This window comes from Eupeodes corollae, chromosome 2, assembly GCF_945859685.1.
Source record: "Eupeodes corollae chromosome 2, idEupCoro1.1, whole genome shotgun sequence".
Taxonomy (NCBI): Eukaryota; Metazoa; Arthropoda; class Insecta; order Diptera; family Syrphidae; genus Eupeodes; species Eupeodes corollae.
The window spans coordinates 67,423,965-67,439,759 of record NC_079148.1 but is presented as its reverse complement, the minus strand read 5'-3'; the positions used below and the strand labels follow the sequence as shown (position 1 = coordinate 67,439,759).

Here is a 15,795-nt window from a genome sequence, read left to right as displayed (position 1 = left end):
CTTTTTGGTGACAAGAATTACTTCTGGGGGATTCGTTAATATCTCGCAAGAAGCAGTACCAGTAAAAAAAAGAGGCTGGGATGCGACCCACACTGATAACTTCCCATCCCGTCTGTCGATTTGTCTTTCTTAAAAGTTTGTCTATATATGTACTCGTATCAATTTTTACCAAATTTGGGTACTATTTTTTGTAGATTTTATTTTTTATGAAAAAACGGACTGTTGGATTTTTATATAAAAATTACTGAATATCGAAAACAATATTTTCTGTGAAATAAAATAAGTTTGAAGCCAATATTTTTATTTTTTGAAAAGTTATTTGAGTTGAAAGTAAATTTTTACCAAGTTTTAGTATTGTTTTTTTTCTTAAAGTTTTATTTTTGGCAAAAAAACTGTCAATTCTATTTTTTTAAATTTTATCGAATGTTAAAAACAATATTTTTTGAAAGATAAAAGTCGTTTAAGGCCAATATCTACAATTTTTGAAAAGATATTTGAGTCGAAAGGCAATTTTTACCAACTTTTATTCATTTTTTTTTTAGGTTTTTATTTTTTGTAAAAAAACTGTCAATTCGATTTTTCTCAACATTTTTCAGAATGTTGAAAACAATATTTCATATAAGATGGAAAAGGTTTGAAGCCTAAATGTCAAGTTTTTGAAAAGATATTTGAATCGATATTCAATTTTTACCAACTTTGAGTAATGTTTTTTTTTTTAGATTTTTATTTTTATAAAAAAAACTGTCGATTCGATTTTTCTCAAAATTTTATCAGATGTCAAAAACATTATTCTTCGTTGCACGAAATTGTTTTGGAGATGAAATCATATTTTAGTCGTAAAATTTTGGAGGTGAAAAATTTTTCTTTCAGTTTTTTTGATTTATAAAAAAACCGTTAAATGGATTTTTTTTTAAAAAATATAATTCTTTGATATCACATTAAAGTTTATTATATAAAATTTAATTCAAGTCTCTAGCGTTTTTGGTTCGTAAGATATTTAGGGTTTACCAAAATGTTCACCTTTTTCAAACTGCTATGGTAAAAAAATCACCCACGCAATTTTCTTGAGAACCCTTTCTGCATCTTTCTGCCTTATTATCTGTACAACAAAATTTATTTGAAGTCGATATCTCTTCTGGTTCTTGAGTTATGGATGAAGAAAATAACGTCGCGAACGTACGTACACACAGACATCTTTCTAGAAACGTCGAGAAATGTCAAAATTTTCAATTTGACAAATCGGACCTAGTACAATAACTCCCTATGGGAAGTTAATAAGCTTGAACCGAGCCCCTAGCATAACAGCTCTATGCACTAACTCTCAATCCTTTGAAACAACTGACAGAAGACAAAACGAATTTCTTTGTTTTGTTGTCAATTTTTAGGAATTCTATTTTTCAACCATTCATTATCGAACAATTCAAATACAAAGAAATGGAATGCAAAGCTTATTTGACTCCTACATTATTCTTCTGCTCTGTGATGGAAATTGTCGGAAACTGGCCAAATGCTTCAATTAATGCTGGAACCCTTAGCAACGACAATTAAATTTTATCACCAATCTTTCTTCTGTGAATAAAACTTCCATTTCCTAATTTCTTGACTATAGGCAACCCTGCTCATAGCCAACAGCAGATTCATGTGTATGAAAGACATACAACTTTTCTCTTTCCTTATTTTTGTTGACATTTTGTTCTTCTTTGATGACGATGATGATGATGGGCACTCAGGTTTTCACATCTTTAAGCTATGCATGCATTGGTAAAATTTGTTTGAGTTATGAAAACACGTGCAATTTACTATATTTTTTGGCAACTGAAATGACCTATGGCAGTGGATGGCGTCGACATCGACATCAACAAAATGATGCACTTGCACAGTTGCCGCAGGTATATGTATCTCTATTCTAAAGGAGGACAAAATTTTAAGAAATATTTCCTTCAAAACAAAAGATATATGTACATAGATATATTTTTCGATTGAGAATTCTATGAGTTAAATGAAATTGCAAATAATAGGTACCTAGCTCCTCTACTCACTTTACCCGCAGTTGATGCAAATATTATATTGAAGGCGATAGATCTTATACATATTTATGTACTCGATACTTGATAGTGCAAAAAGGTGACAATTTCAATAACTATAACTTAGGTACTAGAATTGATGATGTTTTTGAACTTGTCAACAGATGAAAACAGAAAATGAAATATTGGCTAGACAGGTAGGCTACCCATAATATACATATATAGATAGATAGGTAGATAGGTATACAAGGATATTTTTCGTTTTCTCTGTAATGCTTTATGTAGGTATGTACATATACTACTCAAGGTAAGGTAAACAATTCTCGGAAAATGTTTGCTTGAGACTAACATACATAAGATCCTAATTTGATAAAGTATAAATATTGTTAAAGCAACATGAATCCTTTTGCAAACAAGTTTCAATTGAAATGGTGAAGAATATGTAAAGGTCAAAAGTAGAAGTAAGGAAAGTTTTAGTGTTTTGACTTGAAAAATCTGTTAGAAGACGCTTTAACGTAGTTTCCCGTTCAAAAATTTCACCTTCATAACTGGCGCAACAGTTCTGTTAAGAACTTGGGCCTAATGCCTTAGAACCTAAAGTTTTAAACCTAACCTTAAGTTTTAAACTGTCATCAAGACGTAGTTAATTCGGTTACGATAAACTCAATTAATCGATAGGTACCAAAGTGGTTGCTTAAATATATTGAATAAATATACATCAATGTGGTACTGATGCAATGTAACCTTGAAATCTATTTAGCCTTTAAGAGCCTGGATGAGTATGCTCATTCCACAATACGCCTTCCAAATTAGTTCCTTCGAGAAACTTGAGCATTAAGAACATACTGACATAGGGAAAGCTGTTATCGATAACCCCAGATACTATGACGTTTGTGATTGATGGCATTATGTTTACCCAACACAACTAAATGGTTTATCTTCATACTGATGATGAAACCTACAATTAGGAATATCGAGTTGTCCAGTGAGAAATTCCGTTATTAATTTTATATTATACCAACTACTTCGAAGTAGATATCGTTTATCATTATAATTAAGAAATAAAAGTTTAACCTGTCTAGTAGTACCCGTGGAATGCTGATTAGTGCGTTTGACTGTTATGCCAAAGGTCTTGGGTTCAATCCTTGCCTATGCCATCTAAAGTTTTTTTTACGGGTTTGCACCAATCCTTGAGGCAATTTTTACCAACTGTCTTTACCTGGTCCATGTTCCCTCGGCAGGGAGAGAAGTTAAAGTTTTTTTTATACCCAAAGCAGGTAAATGCTCCCAAGTCAATCCTAAAGATCTACGACCTATAAGTCTATCATCATTCCTTCTTAAGACCTTGGAAAGATTGATTGATATCCATTTAAGGGCAAGTATCGATACAAGACTTATGTCTTCGTCTCAACATACCTACTGTAAAGGTAAATCGGTGGAAACAGCGTTACACTTTTACCTTAGTACGCACCGTCAAATATTTTTTCCATAATAAAGATTTCACTATGGTTACTTTCCTTGACATCGAAGGTGCCTTTAACAACGTGGACACATCTGCAATCACATCTGCACTGACATCTCTAAATGTAGAGAGTTCGATTCGGGAGTTAATTCATTTAATGCTTACTAGCAGAATAATTAACTCAAAACTGGGCAACTTTTCTAGCAGACGATTCGTTAGTAGAGGGACACCGGTGGTGTTCTATCCCCTCTCCTCTGGAACCTAGTGGTGAATGAAATCCTAACTAGTCAGTATGCGGACGGTTTCAGAGTAATAGCATATGCAGACGACGTTGCTATAGCCGTTTCAGGAAAGCATCTTAACATTCTAAAAGAACTCTTACAAAATGCCTTGGACAGACTAATAAAGGGTGATTTTTTTGAGGTTAGGATTTTCATGCATTAGTATTTGACAGATCACTCGGGATTTCAGACATGGTGTCAAAGAGAAAGATGATCAGTATGCTTTGACATTTCATCATGAATAGACTTACTAACGAGCAACGCTTGCAAATCATTGAATTTTATTACCAAAATCAGTGTTCGGTTCGAAATGTGTTTCGCGCTTTACGTCCGATTTATGGTCTACATAATCGACCAAGTGAGCAAACAATTAATGCGATTGTGACAAAGTTTCGCACTCAGTTTACCTCGCGATTCTATGGCCATTTTGAGGGAAAACTTCGGAGAACAATTCATCTCAAGGAATGGACCGGTACGATGGCCACCAAGATCATGCGATTTGACGCCTTTAGACTATTTTTTGTGGGGCTACGTCAAGTCTAAAGTCTACACAAATAAGCCAGCAACTATTCCAGCTTTGGAAGACAACATTTCCGAAGAAATTCGGTCTATTCCGGCCGAAATGCTGAAATGGAAAAAGTTACCCAAAATTGGACTTTCCGAATGGACCACCTAAGACGCAGCCGCGGTCAACATTTAAATGAAATTATCTTCAAAAAGTAAATGTCATGGACCAATGTAACGTTTCAAATAAAGAATCGATGAGATTTTGCAAATTTAATGCGTTTTTTTTAAAAAAAAGTTCTCAAGCTCTTAAAAAATCACCGTTTACTTTGGGCTGATCGGTGTGGACTGGGTGTTTACCCACACAAAACCGATCTGGTCTTATTTTCGAGGAGATACAAAATTCAATTTGTCAACCCTCCCTATATTAAAGGAATCCAATTAAAATTCTCAGACGAGGCTAAATACGTGGGTCTTGTCTTATATAAAAAACTAAACTGGAAACGCAACGTACAGGAAAGAGTCAAAAAAGCTACTGTAGCTCTCTTTTCTTCCAAAAAAAAACTATTGGTAATAAATTTGGTTTACAACCCAAAATCACGCATTGGCTATACACATCGGTAATCAGACCGATTTTAACGTAAGGTGTGGCAGTATGGTGGGATAAGCTAAATAAAGTCCAACGTTCCCGTCTGCGGCATTGGACACCTTGCTCTACCTTATACCTCTTGACATATTTAGCAGACGAATAGCTGCAAGCTCTGCTATTCGCCTCAAAGCTTCGTCGCAGTGGACTAACAACAACATTGGCCACTCCGTAATTCTAAGGTATTAAGAATCAATTTCAAAGCACACAGACTACACCATCCCCCAACTACAATTCGACAGAAATTCCCAGATCTTTTTGAAGGATAGGACATTCTTGGAGGACGAGTCAATCCATTTTTACACAGATGGCTCAAAGACCAAGGAAGGGGTTGGTGGTGGTGTGTACTCTGAACGACTGAAATAAAGTCTCTCATTCCGCCTTCCCAATCATTGTAGCGTAGTTCAGGCGGAACTTTTAGCGATAAAGGAAGTCTTGTCCTGGCTCAGAGAAAACGTGATATCAACATCTGATATCCGTATTTTCTCTGATAGCCAGGCCGCTTTCAAATCTCTGGACTCTGTCTCTACAAACTCTATCACAGTCCATAACTGTCGATCATCTCTTATGGAGATGGCGCAACAGTTTAATATTTACCCTTGCTGGGTGCCGGGCCATAGAGACATTCCAGGTAACTGTAAGGCAGATGAACTCGCCAGGAACGGTACAGTACAGCCCATCCTACCACGTTTTGCAAGTACTGGCATACCAATCGCTACTTGTAAACTGCTGCTAATGTAAACGCTGTGAGGAGGGCAGGCACCAGGTGGAACAACATTACCACGTGTCAAGTCACAAAAAACATCTAGCTAACACTGGCTACGTTCAAGGCGCTTGCTCTCTCTAAGCAGGTCGCATAAAAGCTCGATAATAGGTGTCATAACCGGAAACTGTCTAATAAGAAAGCACGCCACGTTAATAGACGTATTCTCAAATGACTTTTGCAGAAGCTGTATGGACGAGGAAGAGGAAGAAACGGTTCTTTATCTTCTCTGCACATGCCCTGCTCTGGCTCGAAAACGCACGAATTAAGTAGGAGAATTCTTCTTTAACGATCTAAACGATCTAAATCATATCGGTATAATCAGCCTCTCACGTTTCGTAATGGGACTCAAGCTGGTTCCATTGATCTTGGGAGGAAGCTTCAAGATTCATGTCGTAGCACAATGGGCCATTAAACTAGCCTAAGTGTGTCCGTTTCCATCTTGGACAGCCACTATAACCTCTTGCGAGAAATTGACAAATTCTCTAAGAGTAATTCTTGTCATGAAAAGTGCTTTCTCAAATAAGCGGTTCGAATTCGGCTTAAAACTGTAGGTCCGTTCCATCCCTGACACCAGTACTCGCACACAGGAATGATTGAGAGTTGTAAGTCACTAGGCCCTAGTTCTCAACGGACTACTGCGCCACTCAATTTATTTATTTTAGTTTAATCTGATATTCTGTTCTCCTTCATTGATTTGATCTTGTTTTTGATAACCATTTCTCCTATGCCGAAATATGACTCTGTACCCATTGATGATATCGTTGCTTTTTGCTAAGGAATCTGTTTCCGTAAAGGTCACCAAAATGTCCTGGTATCTAAGAAAGCGAGTTCATTCAGTCTACTCACACATTACCATATCCTTTGTTATGTTTTGTAGATATCTTTATGTAGGATCCTACTTCTCGCTATGATTAAGATTTTCGACCCTACCAATCCGAACCTCGAAGTGGTCTCATACAAACTTAGGGTACCTGCAAAATGCTTGAATGCTGGTTTCTTTTTCATTTTCTGATTAAATCTACAATTATAGTTTTAGCATTTCGAATTATTCATCAAAAGAAAGACCTGTAAATAGGTAAAACATATCTGGGGACATTAAAAGGAAATAAAATGTATTGTTTCTATTCCTTTCAGGACTCTAAATATGATCCAAAATGAAATATTGCATATGCCTGTTAAAATGAAGTATTTAATGCAACACTTTCCTTTAAGTATACCATCTCACTTTAACTACTTTGTATAATTCTACTTTATGTTTAAGAACTTATTCAGTCATGTATTCATTGGATTTGTATATTTTTCCTCATAAATAAATTTCCTTTCTTGCTTGTTAATAGTCATATAGTCAACTTGTTTTCCTGAAACTATAAGTCAACTGCGAACATCCTGTACTCAATAGATTTTCTGCAATGCCAAATCTCTATGAAAATTTAAGAGCATTGGCAATGTAATTTGATCAGGATCGGTGTCCATTTTGATTCTATTTCAATATTCACAAACGAACAAAGACTACAAATTTTTTGCAGGTGCGTGGTACTTAGAATGTATTTATTGGAGTAAGTTTGAAATACAGGAGAACAGCAACAGTTTGTTTTTTAATGCATTATGGTGAACTTGATTACTTTATCTTTTATATTTTAAAAATAAGAATTTTAATAGTTACAACGTTTTATTAGGATTCTAAGGATTTACCATCAGAAGGTGAGCGGTAGACTTTATTTTAAATTTTTTCATATACTTGCTTTGTTTAAGAAATAAACGGTAAGAAAAGATAAGATTAAAAAGCGAACAATTAGACTTGGTGCGTTTTGATATCACATGAATCTAAGGATATTCACTACACGTTAATCCCTTTGGAAGTTTAAGGGCCGAAATGCATTAGTATTAAATATTGTAGTTTAACTTAGAGTATATGTATGGGGCTATAACATATTATAGCTAATTATTATCATAGCAGATGTCGGAATTTATAAGAAAGCTGAAAATAAAAGATGAGAAACTATATACTCCTCTAAAACATCCATTATTGCAGGAGATTTTAGTCGAAATGCTGGCCTACATAAATATAACCAACAGTGGAGCTAGTGTGTAATCTACCAAGAGAAATAAGTTACCGTTTAGCATCTAGCTTTATCCAAATTAGTTTTGTTGATATTGGAGAGATGGTGTTAGTTCATTTGTGGTTCACTTTCTCTATGCTGTTATACTCTAGCATAAGTTTATACAGCTACTGTACGTAACTTAAGCCAAATTGTTTGCATACTCAAAATGTTGAGTGTTGTGGAATTTTATCATATAAAACAGTTTTTTGTTGCTCCTGAAAAGTTAATGTTCATTGACTTATGTTGTTTCTCAAATAACCGATTCAAATTATGTATGAATAATTTGACTTCTTGGCTATTTTGTATAGACACAACGACCGATAATCAAAAAAGTTATGTACTTCATTCATTTCATGCTATGGCACTTTTTAAGTAATATTTTCAATAATCCCAAGTTACTACCAGTAAGAACTACTTAGTGAACACCTTATAGGGCTACTTTGACTTATTCGGTGCCCAGGCCTATAAGGAACGGTTTTATCCGGCTCCCCATTCTTGGAGTTATACCTAAGATCTTGCCCTCTAGGTTGGGGGTTGTGCCGTCGAGGTGACTTCCTGGCCACGTAAAAGCTTACATAATTGCGAAGCCAAAACAAGCCTCGGATACGAACGGATTTACTGTTGACAACCAACGCACGTGGAATGTTAGGTCTCTTAACAGATCACGTGCGGCCGAAGAATTAGCGGAGGCACTAGACCGCTATAAAGCAGATATCACCGCTATCCAGGAAATACGATTGGATGGGCCGGGCAAAAAGAGGATGAAAAACTGCGATATTTACTATGGTGACTGCTACCACAAAAACCAATAGCGTTTATTAGGATGCGGCTTCGTCATTGGAGCCAGACTTAGCCAAGAAGTCTTGAGCTATAGGTACATCAATGAGCGCCTCATGACCATACGCATCAAAGCTAAATTCGGCAACATTAGCCTAATATGCGCGCAGGCCCTCACAGAAGAGAAAGACGACAACACCAAAAATATGTTCTTCGAGCTCATAGACAAAACATATGAGCAGAGTCCTAGCTACGATATTGAAATAGTCCTGGGCGATGCGGTCGAAGATGTTGAGAGGTTTAAAAGCAGGAATGAAGTTCGAACGTTTTATGAACAGGTGAAACGAAATTCACAGGTATATAAACCTAGAACCGAAGGCTGCAAAGACGAAAGTGGAAACATCATAGTGGAATCACAGTCAATGCTGAGGATATGGAAGGACCAGACTGTATAAAGGCGACGACGAACTGAAATCCGCTGTCAGGCAGGATGATCCATTCAACATAGACGACGAAAGCCAACAATCCCGTCCTCCCGACTTAGACTAAGTAAAGATTGCCATATCTAAGTTGAAGTCTAATAAAGCCGCTGGAGCGGATGGCTTGAATGCCGAGCTCTTTAAAGCAGCTGGAGATAAGTTGGTTAGGAGAATGCACCAACTTATCTGTAAGATATGGTCGGAAGAAAGCATGCCCGATGAATGGAACCTAAGTATTGTTTGCCCGATCCTGAAAAAAGGAGACCCTCTAAACTGCACCAACTATAGAGAAATCAGTCTACTTAACATCGCCTATAAAATTTCTCGGCCGTAATATGTGAACGTCTAAAGCACATCTTCAAAAACCTGATAGGTCCTTATAAGTGTGGTTTTAGACCAGGAAAGTCCACAGTTGATCAAATATTCACATTACGGCAGATCCTGGAAAAAACCCAAGAACACCAAATCGACATCCACCATCTTTTCATCGATTTCAAGACCGCATATGATAGCATCTACAGGGTCGAGCCGTCTACTTTTGGCATACCTGCCAAACTCGTCCGTTTGTGCAGGATGACCATGGAGAATTCACGCTGCTCCATAAAGGTTGGAAACAATTTAACAGAACCTTTCGATGTCAAAAAAGGTTTTAGACAAGGTGATGCGCTGTCATGTGATTTTTTTAACATCGTGCTTGAAAGAATAGTGCAGAGCTCACACGTCAACACTAGAGGCACTATCTTTCAAAAGTCTGTCCAATTACTAGCATATGCTGATGACATTGACATAATCGGAAGAACTCAGCAAAAATCGGTTTAACGGTTAATGAGGGCAAAACAAAGCACATGCTGTCGTCAAGAAAGGACATACAACACCGACGTCTTGGTCAAAACGTCACCATCGACAGACGTAACTTTAAGGTAGTCAAGGACATCGTCTACCTAGGCTCCGCTGTAAACGCAGAAAACAACACCAGCGCTGAGATCAAAACGCAGAATAACTCTTGCTAACCGCTGTTTCTTTGGACTAAGAAAGCAATTGAGTGGTAAAGTCCTCTCTCGAGGGACCAAAGTGTTGCTATCTAAGACCCTTATCATCCCCAGAAGCATGGACTATGACAAAAGCGAATGAAAGCATTTTGGGTCGATTCGAGAGAAAAGTTCTTCATGTGATCTACGGTCCGGTATGCATCGAGGGGGAGTGGAGGAGAAGATGGAACGACGAGCTGTACGGGCTGCACAGCGACGTAGACTTAGCCAGAAGGGTAAAAGTCCAAGGACTAAGATGGCTGGGCCACGTAGAGCGCATGGAAACCAATGCTCCGGCCCGGAAAGTCTTCGAATCCGAACCCACAGGACAGCGCAGTAGAGGAAGACCGCGGATCAGGTGACGCGCAACAGTGCTCTCAAAGTATACCTAGCGCCTAATTCTTTGCGACAAAGAGATATAAATTACATAGAAAATTGTGTACATGTCCGATGAATCTTACTCATTAAGCAGTCTTGGCAGTATCTATCATATTTACAACCATTTCAATAAATTAAAAGAATCGTAGATATTTCACAAACATAACTTCCTTCACATGTCATCATTCAAACACAACAAACACAATTATATTTATCTTTTATCCTTGTTCTTTTATAAATTAAAATATTGAAAGTGATTTTTAGAAATGAGATGACAAAAGGTACCTACGTAATCTTGTGAAATCTTCAAAATACCTTCAAATTTATGTCGACAGAATTCGAAGTTCATTATCATAGCTTCAATGCCAAACAGATGATTAAATAAACAACATCTTTAAAGAAAATCGCTTTATCATACCGAGGTACAATCAGTGACATAAATATATCTATTTTACTTAATATCCAAAACACTTGGGAACAACTTTGTCATCTTCTGCTTCATTTTCATTCAATATTCAAAACTTGCTCTTTTTCATTTTTAGTTAAGTTGAAAGCTCTTTTCTCACAGAAAAATGTATTTATTACTTTTCTGATCAACAAAACTAAAAACCCCTGCATTAAAAACGAATTTAAAAACAACAAAAACAAAGCAATCATAACATCGATAAAAATACTCCATTCGGATTACTCACCAAATTTAACAAATTCCTCAAGTGTTCTGCCACCGGCAATAAGCCAACGTATCCAGTCCATCTTATCGGTATTGTCGATGGGTTCTTTGGGACTGAACAGATGATACATAATCGCATCCAAATCGGGCGTAGGTCCGTTGCGACAACATTCCACATTGACCAATGCTCCGATTTCGTGTTGACGCTTATAGAGCGATGCCGAACGAATCATGTTTGCGATTCTGTCCGATTCACCACGACTGGTGCTCGGAACAGGTGTTGCAATTGAAGAAAACGAAGCTGCTCCTCCTGAAGACGATGAAGGTGCTGAAGCTAAAGCTGTAACTGACGCTGATGCAGCTGACGACGATGATGGCATTGATCTTGCCATTGGACTATCGTCTTGATTTCCTGCTGCTGCTGATGATGATAATGTTGAATTATAAACACCCTCCTCCCCGTCGCCCGTTGAATCATTCGATTCCATTATGGGCAATTTGTTACAATCCACAAAAGTAGATGCAGATTTTCTACTTTTTTTCTTTCTTTCTTTTTATACCCAAGACGTAAAACGCGTATTTCAAAAACACAGGTGTTATTTTAATATTTGTTTTATTTTCTTTGACAAAGCACTTGTTTTATTTTCTTTTTTGCTTAACTATTATTAATAACACACTTTGCACAATTTTTATTTAGCAAAATAACAAATTTTATTATTTTCCTCTTGCTCTTGCTTTTCTTCGTTTTGACATACAACGGATAGAAATTGATGGTAACACTGGCAACACATTTCTTCGTTGTTTCTTCTCTTCTGCTGCTCTGTGTCTTGTCTGTGTTTCTCTGCTGCCTTTTTCGTATCTTTTTTCTTTTTTTGAAACTTTATTTTATTATTTAAATAGAAATTCCTTTGCACTTTTCTTCTCGTTTTCTCGGTCACGCACTTAAATGGGATTCACAATTTTTGGAAATTCGCGAACCGCATAGCGATGGGTTTTTGGATTTTGATGTAACAACTAATTGAGAATTTAAATTGAGTTTCAACAACAACAATAACGCGAAAAATAAAAACTTAATAAACGAAATGACCTGACCAACGATGGCGAAAAATGACGACAGACTAGCTTCAGCTTAGCTGAAAGCAAGTGAGAACGGAGAACGAATGAGAAGTAAAGTGAGAAGAACTGACAGAGTGACAGAGCACAGAAACAGAATTATAGATAGATAGAGCGGGCCGCGGGGAGCTAAAAAAGGAAAACACGCATCAAAAAATTATCTGTCATCTTCGTTCGCTATCGCTGTGGCTGGCCTGGCGCTGCGCTGGTGCTCAACTATCCGTCCTTTTCGAGGTATCTTTTTTATTCAATGCAAAATGAAAATTTTATTTTCGCTTCAACAGAATTTCGAGTGGGAAATTTTAATTAACCTTGTAGAGTATAATCGAAGGGTTTTCACAATAATTGGGAATTTAATTTTGCGGAAAATTTGTTGATTTAGTTTTTCACTGCGTGAGATTCACGTTTTCTTTTACACGGTCACACGGCACGGAGTAATTTTTATTTGTGTGGTGGTCGGTCTGGTCTGGTGGATATGGATAAAAGTGCAGTGGGGAGTTATTTTTATCGAAACGAAAAGACAAGAAATTGGTAACGGGGTTGTTAAAGAGGTGAACCAGGTGACTTCGTTGGGAAAAAAAAGTTACTTGTCAAAATACGAATGACAGTGGGGAGGTAAATTCGATGACAGAAGGTGTGTTCGACGTATTAGACGTGTTTATTTTCATGAACTTGTGTTGGTTTTTTGTTTAATGTTAGGTTACACGTTGACTTTTGAAGAAAAGCTCAAAACTTTAACCTAGAAATACGAACTTTGAGATATGCACTGGTAGTCGATTCATATTCCCATAGAAAATAGTGATTCCACCTACTTAGCTATTCTTTCCCTCTTGTAGTTTTGGTGGAAGAAATTATTTTTAAAATGCCATCTCTTTCTAGTCCTCAATAGGTTTTATTGGTCCAGCTTTTCTTTCTGCGGCACGAATTTTCACACGCCTTTTTTTAATAGATACGTGTAAATAAATAATTATAATCGCAATTTTTGTGCAACAATACATTTAAATCTATACAAACGGTGATTTTTTAAGAGCTTGAGAACTTTAAAAAAAAAAACGCATAAAATTTGCAAAATCTCACCGATTCTTTATTTGAAATGTTAGATTGGTTCATGACATTTACTTTTTGAAGATAATTTCATTTAAATGTTGACCGCGGCTGCGTCTTAGGTGGTCCATTCGGAAAGTCCAATTTTGGGTAACTTTTTCGAGCATTTCGGCCGGAATAGCCCGAATTTCTTCGGAAATGTTGTCTTCCAAAGCTCGAATAGTTGCTGGCTTATTTGTGTAGACTTTAGACTTGACGTAGCCCCACAAAAAATAGTCTAAAGGCGTCAAATCGCATGATCTTGGTGGCCAACTTACCGGTCCATTCCTTGAGATGAATTGTTCTCCGAAGTTTTCTCTCAAAATGGCCATAGAATCGCGAGCTGTGTGGCATGTAGCGCCATCTTGTTGAAACCACATGTCAACCAAGTTCAGTTCTTCCATTTTTGGCAACAAAAAGTTTGTTAGCATTTGCGTCCAACAGCATCTTTGAAAAAATACGGTCCAATGATTCTACCAGCGCCAGCGTACAAACCACACCAAACAGTGAATTTTTCGGGATGCATGGGCAGTTCTTGAACGGCTTCTGGTTGCTCTTCACTCCAAATGCGGCAATTTTGCTTATTTACGTAGCCATTCAACCAGAAATGAGCCTCAGCGCTGAACAAAATTTGTCGATAAAAAAGCAGATTTTCTGCCAACTTTTCTAGGGCCCATTCACTGAAAATTCGACGTTGTGGCAGATCGTTCGGCTTCAGTTCTTGCACGAGCTGTATTTTATACGGTTTTACACCAAGATCTTTGCGTAAAATCTTCCATGTGGTCGAATAACACAAACCCAATTGCTGCGAACGGCGACGAATCGACATTCACGGTCTTCAGCAACACTCTCAGAAACAGACGCAATATTTTCTTCTGTACGCACTGTACGCATTCGTGTGGTTGGTTTAATTTCCAATAAAGTAAACTGAGTGCGAAACTTGGTCACAATCGCATTAATTGTTTGCTCAATTGGTCGATTATGTAGACCATAAATCGGACGTAAAGCGCGAAACACATTTCGAACCGAACACTGATTTTGGTAATAAAATTCAATGATTTGCAAGCGTTGCTCGTTAGTAAGTCTATTCATGATGAAATGTCAAAGCATACTGAGCATCTTTCTCTTTGACACCATGTCTGAAATCCCGTGTGATCTGTCAAATACTAATGCATGAAAATCTTAACCTCAAAAAAATCACCCTTTATTTTAAATTAATTTTCAAATTTCACTTTTTATTTTTTTACATTAAATACATTTGTTAACTTAGACTTGGTCTTGCTTAACTTAAAATACTATATAAAGGAAAAGCTTAACTTAAGCTTTTTCTGAAACTCTTATTCTAAGCTTTCATTATCGCCATCAATCATATAAATATGTATTATATCAATAAAATAACGGCACTTTGTTTAAAAAATTGCAAATTTTGGACACACAAAATAATAGCAGCAGTTTTATAAATATTTAAAAAATTAACATTTTTTCACTAATTTAATCAAATTTTATAATTAATATAATTTATTTAACACATTAATATTTTGTACAATAACCCTTCACTTTCATAACATCACCACATCTTCTTGGCATGGAATCCACTAATTTATTCCACCGCTCTATGGGTATTCCCCTCCACACACTTTGTACAGCCGTCCACAATTTTGCCTATTTTGGGGTTGTGCTTACCAACTCCACGTTTAACATCCCCCACAAATGCTAAATGGGATTCAGGTCTGGAGGTTGCGCTGGCCAATCTAAGAGCTGTATATCATTACGTGAGAACCACTCTTTCGCACTACGGCTTGTGTGCTTTGGGTCATTGTCTTGCTGGAAGACCCATATGAGAGGCATGTCTTCTTCAGAGTAAGGCAGTATCACTTCCTCCAAAATTTGGACACACGCATGTTGATCCATAATGCCAACAATATTTTTGATGGCCCAAAACCATTGCACGAAAAACAGTTTTGTATTTTGGCTGGAACTCTGTGTTCAGTGGACGCCTAACAAAATTTCTAGACCCAGTGCCACCAAAAAGAAACAATTTTGCTTTCGTCTGAAAACAAGACGGAAGTGGCGGAACACTTTTACTTTTTTGCAAAAGCAAGGCGTTAAACCAGATGACGTTCGGAGTGGCTTTCTTCTTGGGTGGCATGCCTTCGAATTAGCTGTGCGAAGAGTGCTACGCACTGTCTCATCGCTCACATTGAGCTCGAGCTCTTCAAAACAATTTTGAGCAACGAAGAACAATGTTTTCGATATCTGATAAAATTTTGAGAAAAATCGAATTGACAGTTTTTTTTATAAAAAATAAAAATCTAAAAAAAACATTACTCAAAGTTGGTAAAAATTGAATATCGATTCAAATATCTTTTCAAAAACTTGAAATTTAGGCTTCGAACTTATTTTATCTTTCAAAAACTATTGTTGTCAACATTCAGTAAAATTTTGAATAAAATCGAATTGATAGTTTTTTTACAAAAAATAA

The 15,795-nt window shown here is 36.7% G+C and overlaps 1 protein-coding gene across 4 annotated transcripts in view; it reads right to left on the bottom strand.

The window, feature by feature from the left end:
* LOC129947565 (E3 ubiquitin-protein ligase Ubr3) overlaps positions 1–12,732 on the bottom strand; it is a 69,859-nt gene extending 57,127 nt beyond the window's left edge. For 3 of the 4 annotated variants that reach the window (XM_056058177.1, XM_056058176.1, XM_056058179.1), the window contains exon 1: positions 11,140–12,535. In XM_056058177.1, coding sequence (XP_055914152.1) covers positions 11,140–11,605 — 466 coding nt within the window. In that variant the 5' untranslated portion in view covers positions 11,606–12,535. The other variant, XM_056058175.1, reaches the window with a different exon arrangement.
* Between the last annotated feature and the right edge of the window lie 3,063 nt (positions 12,733–15,795).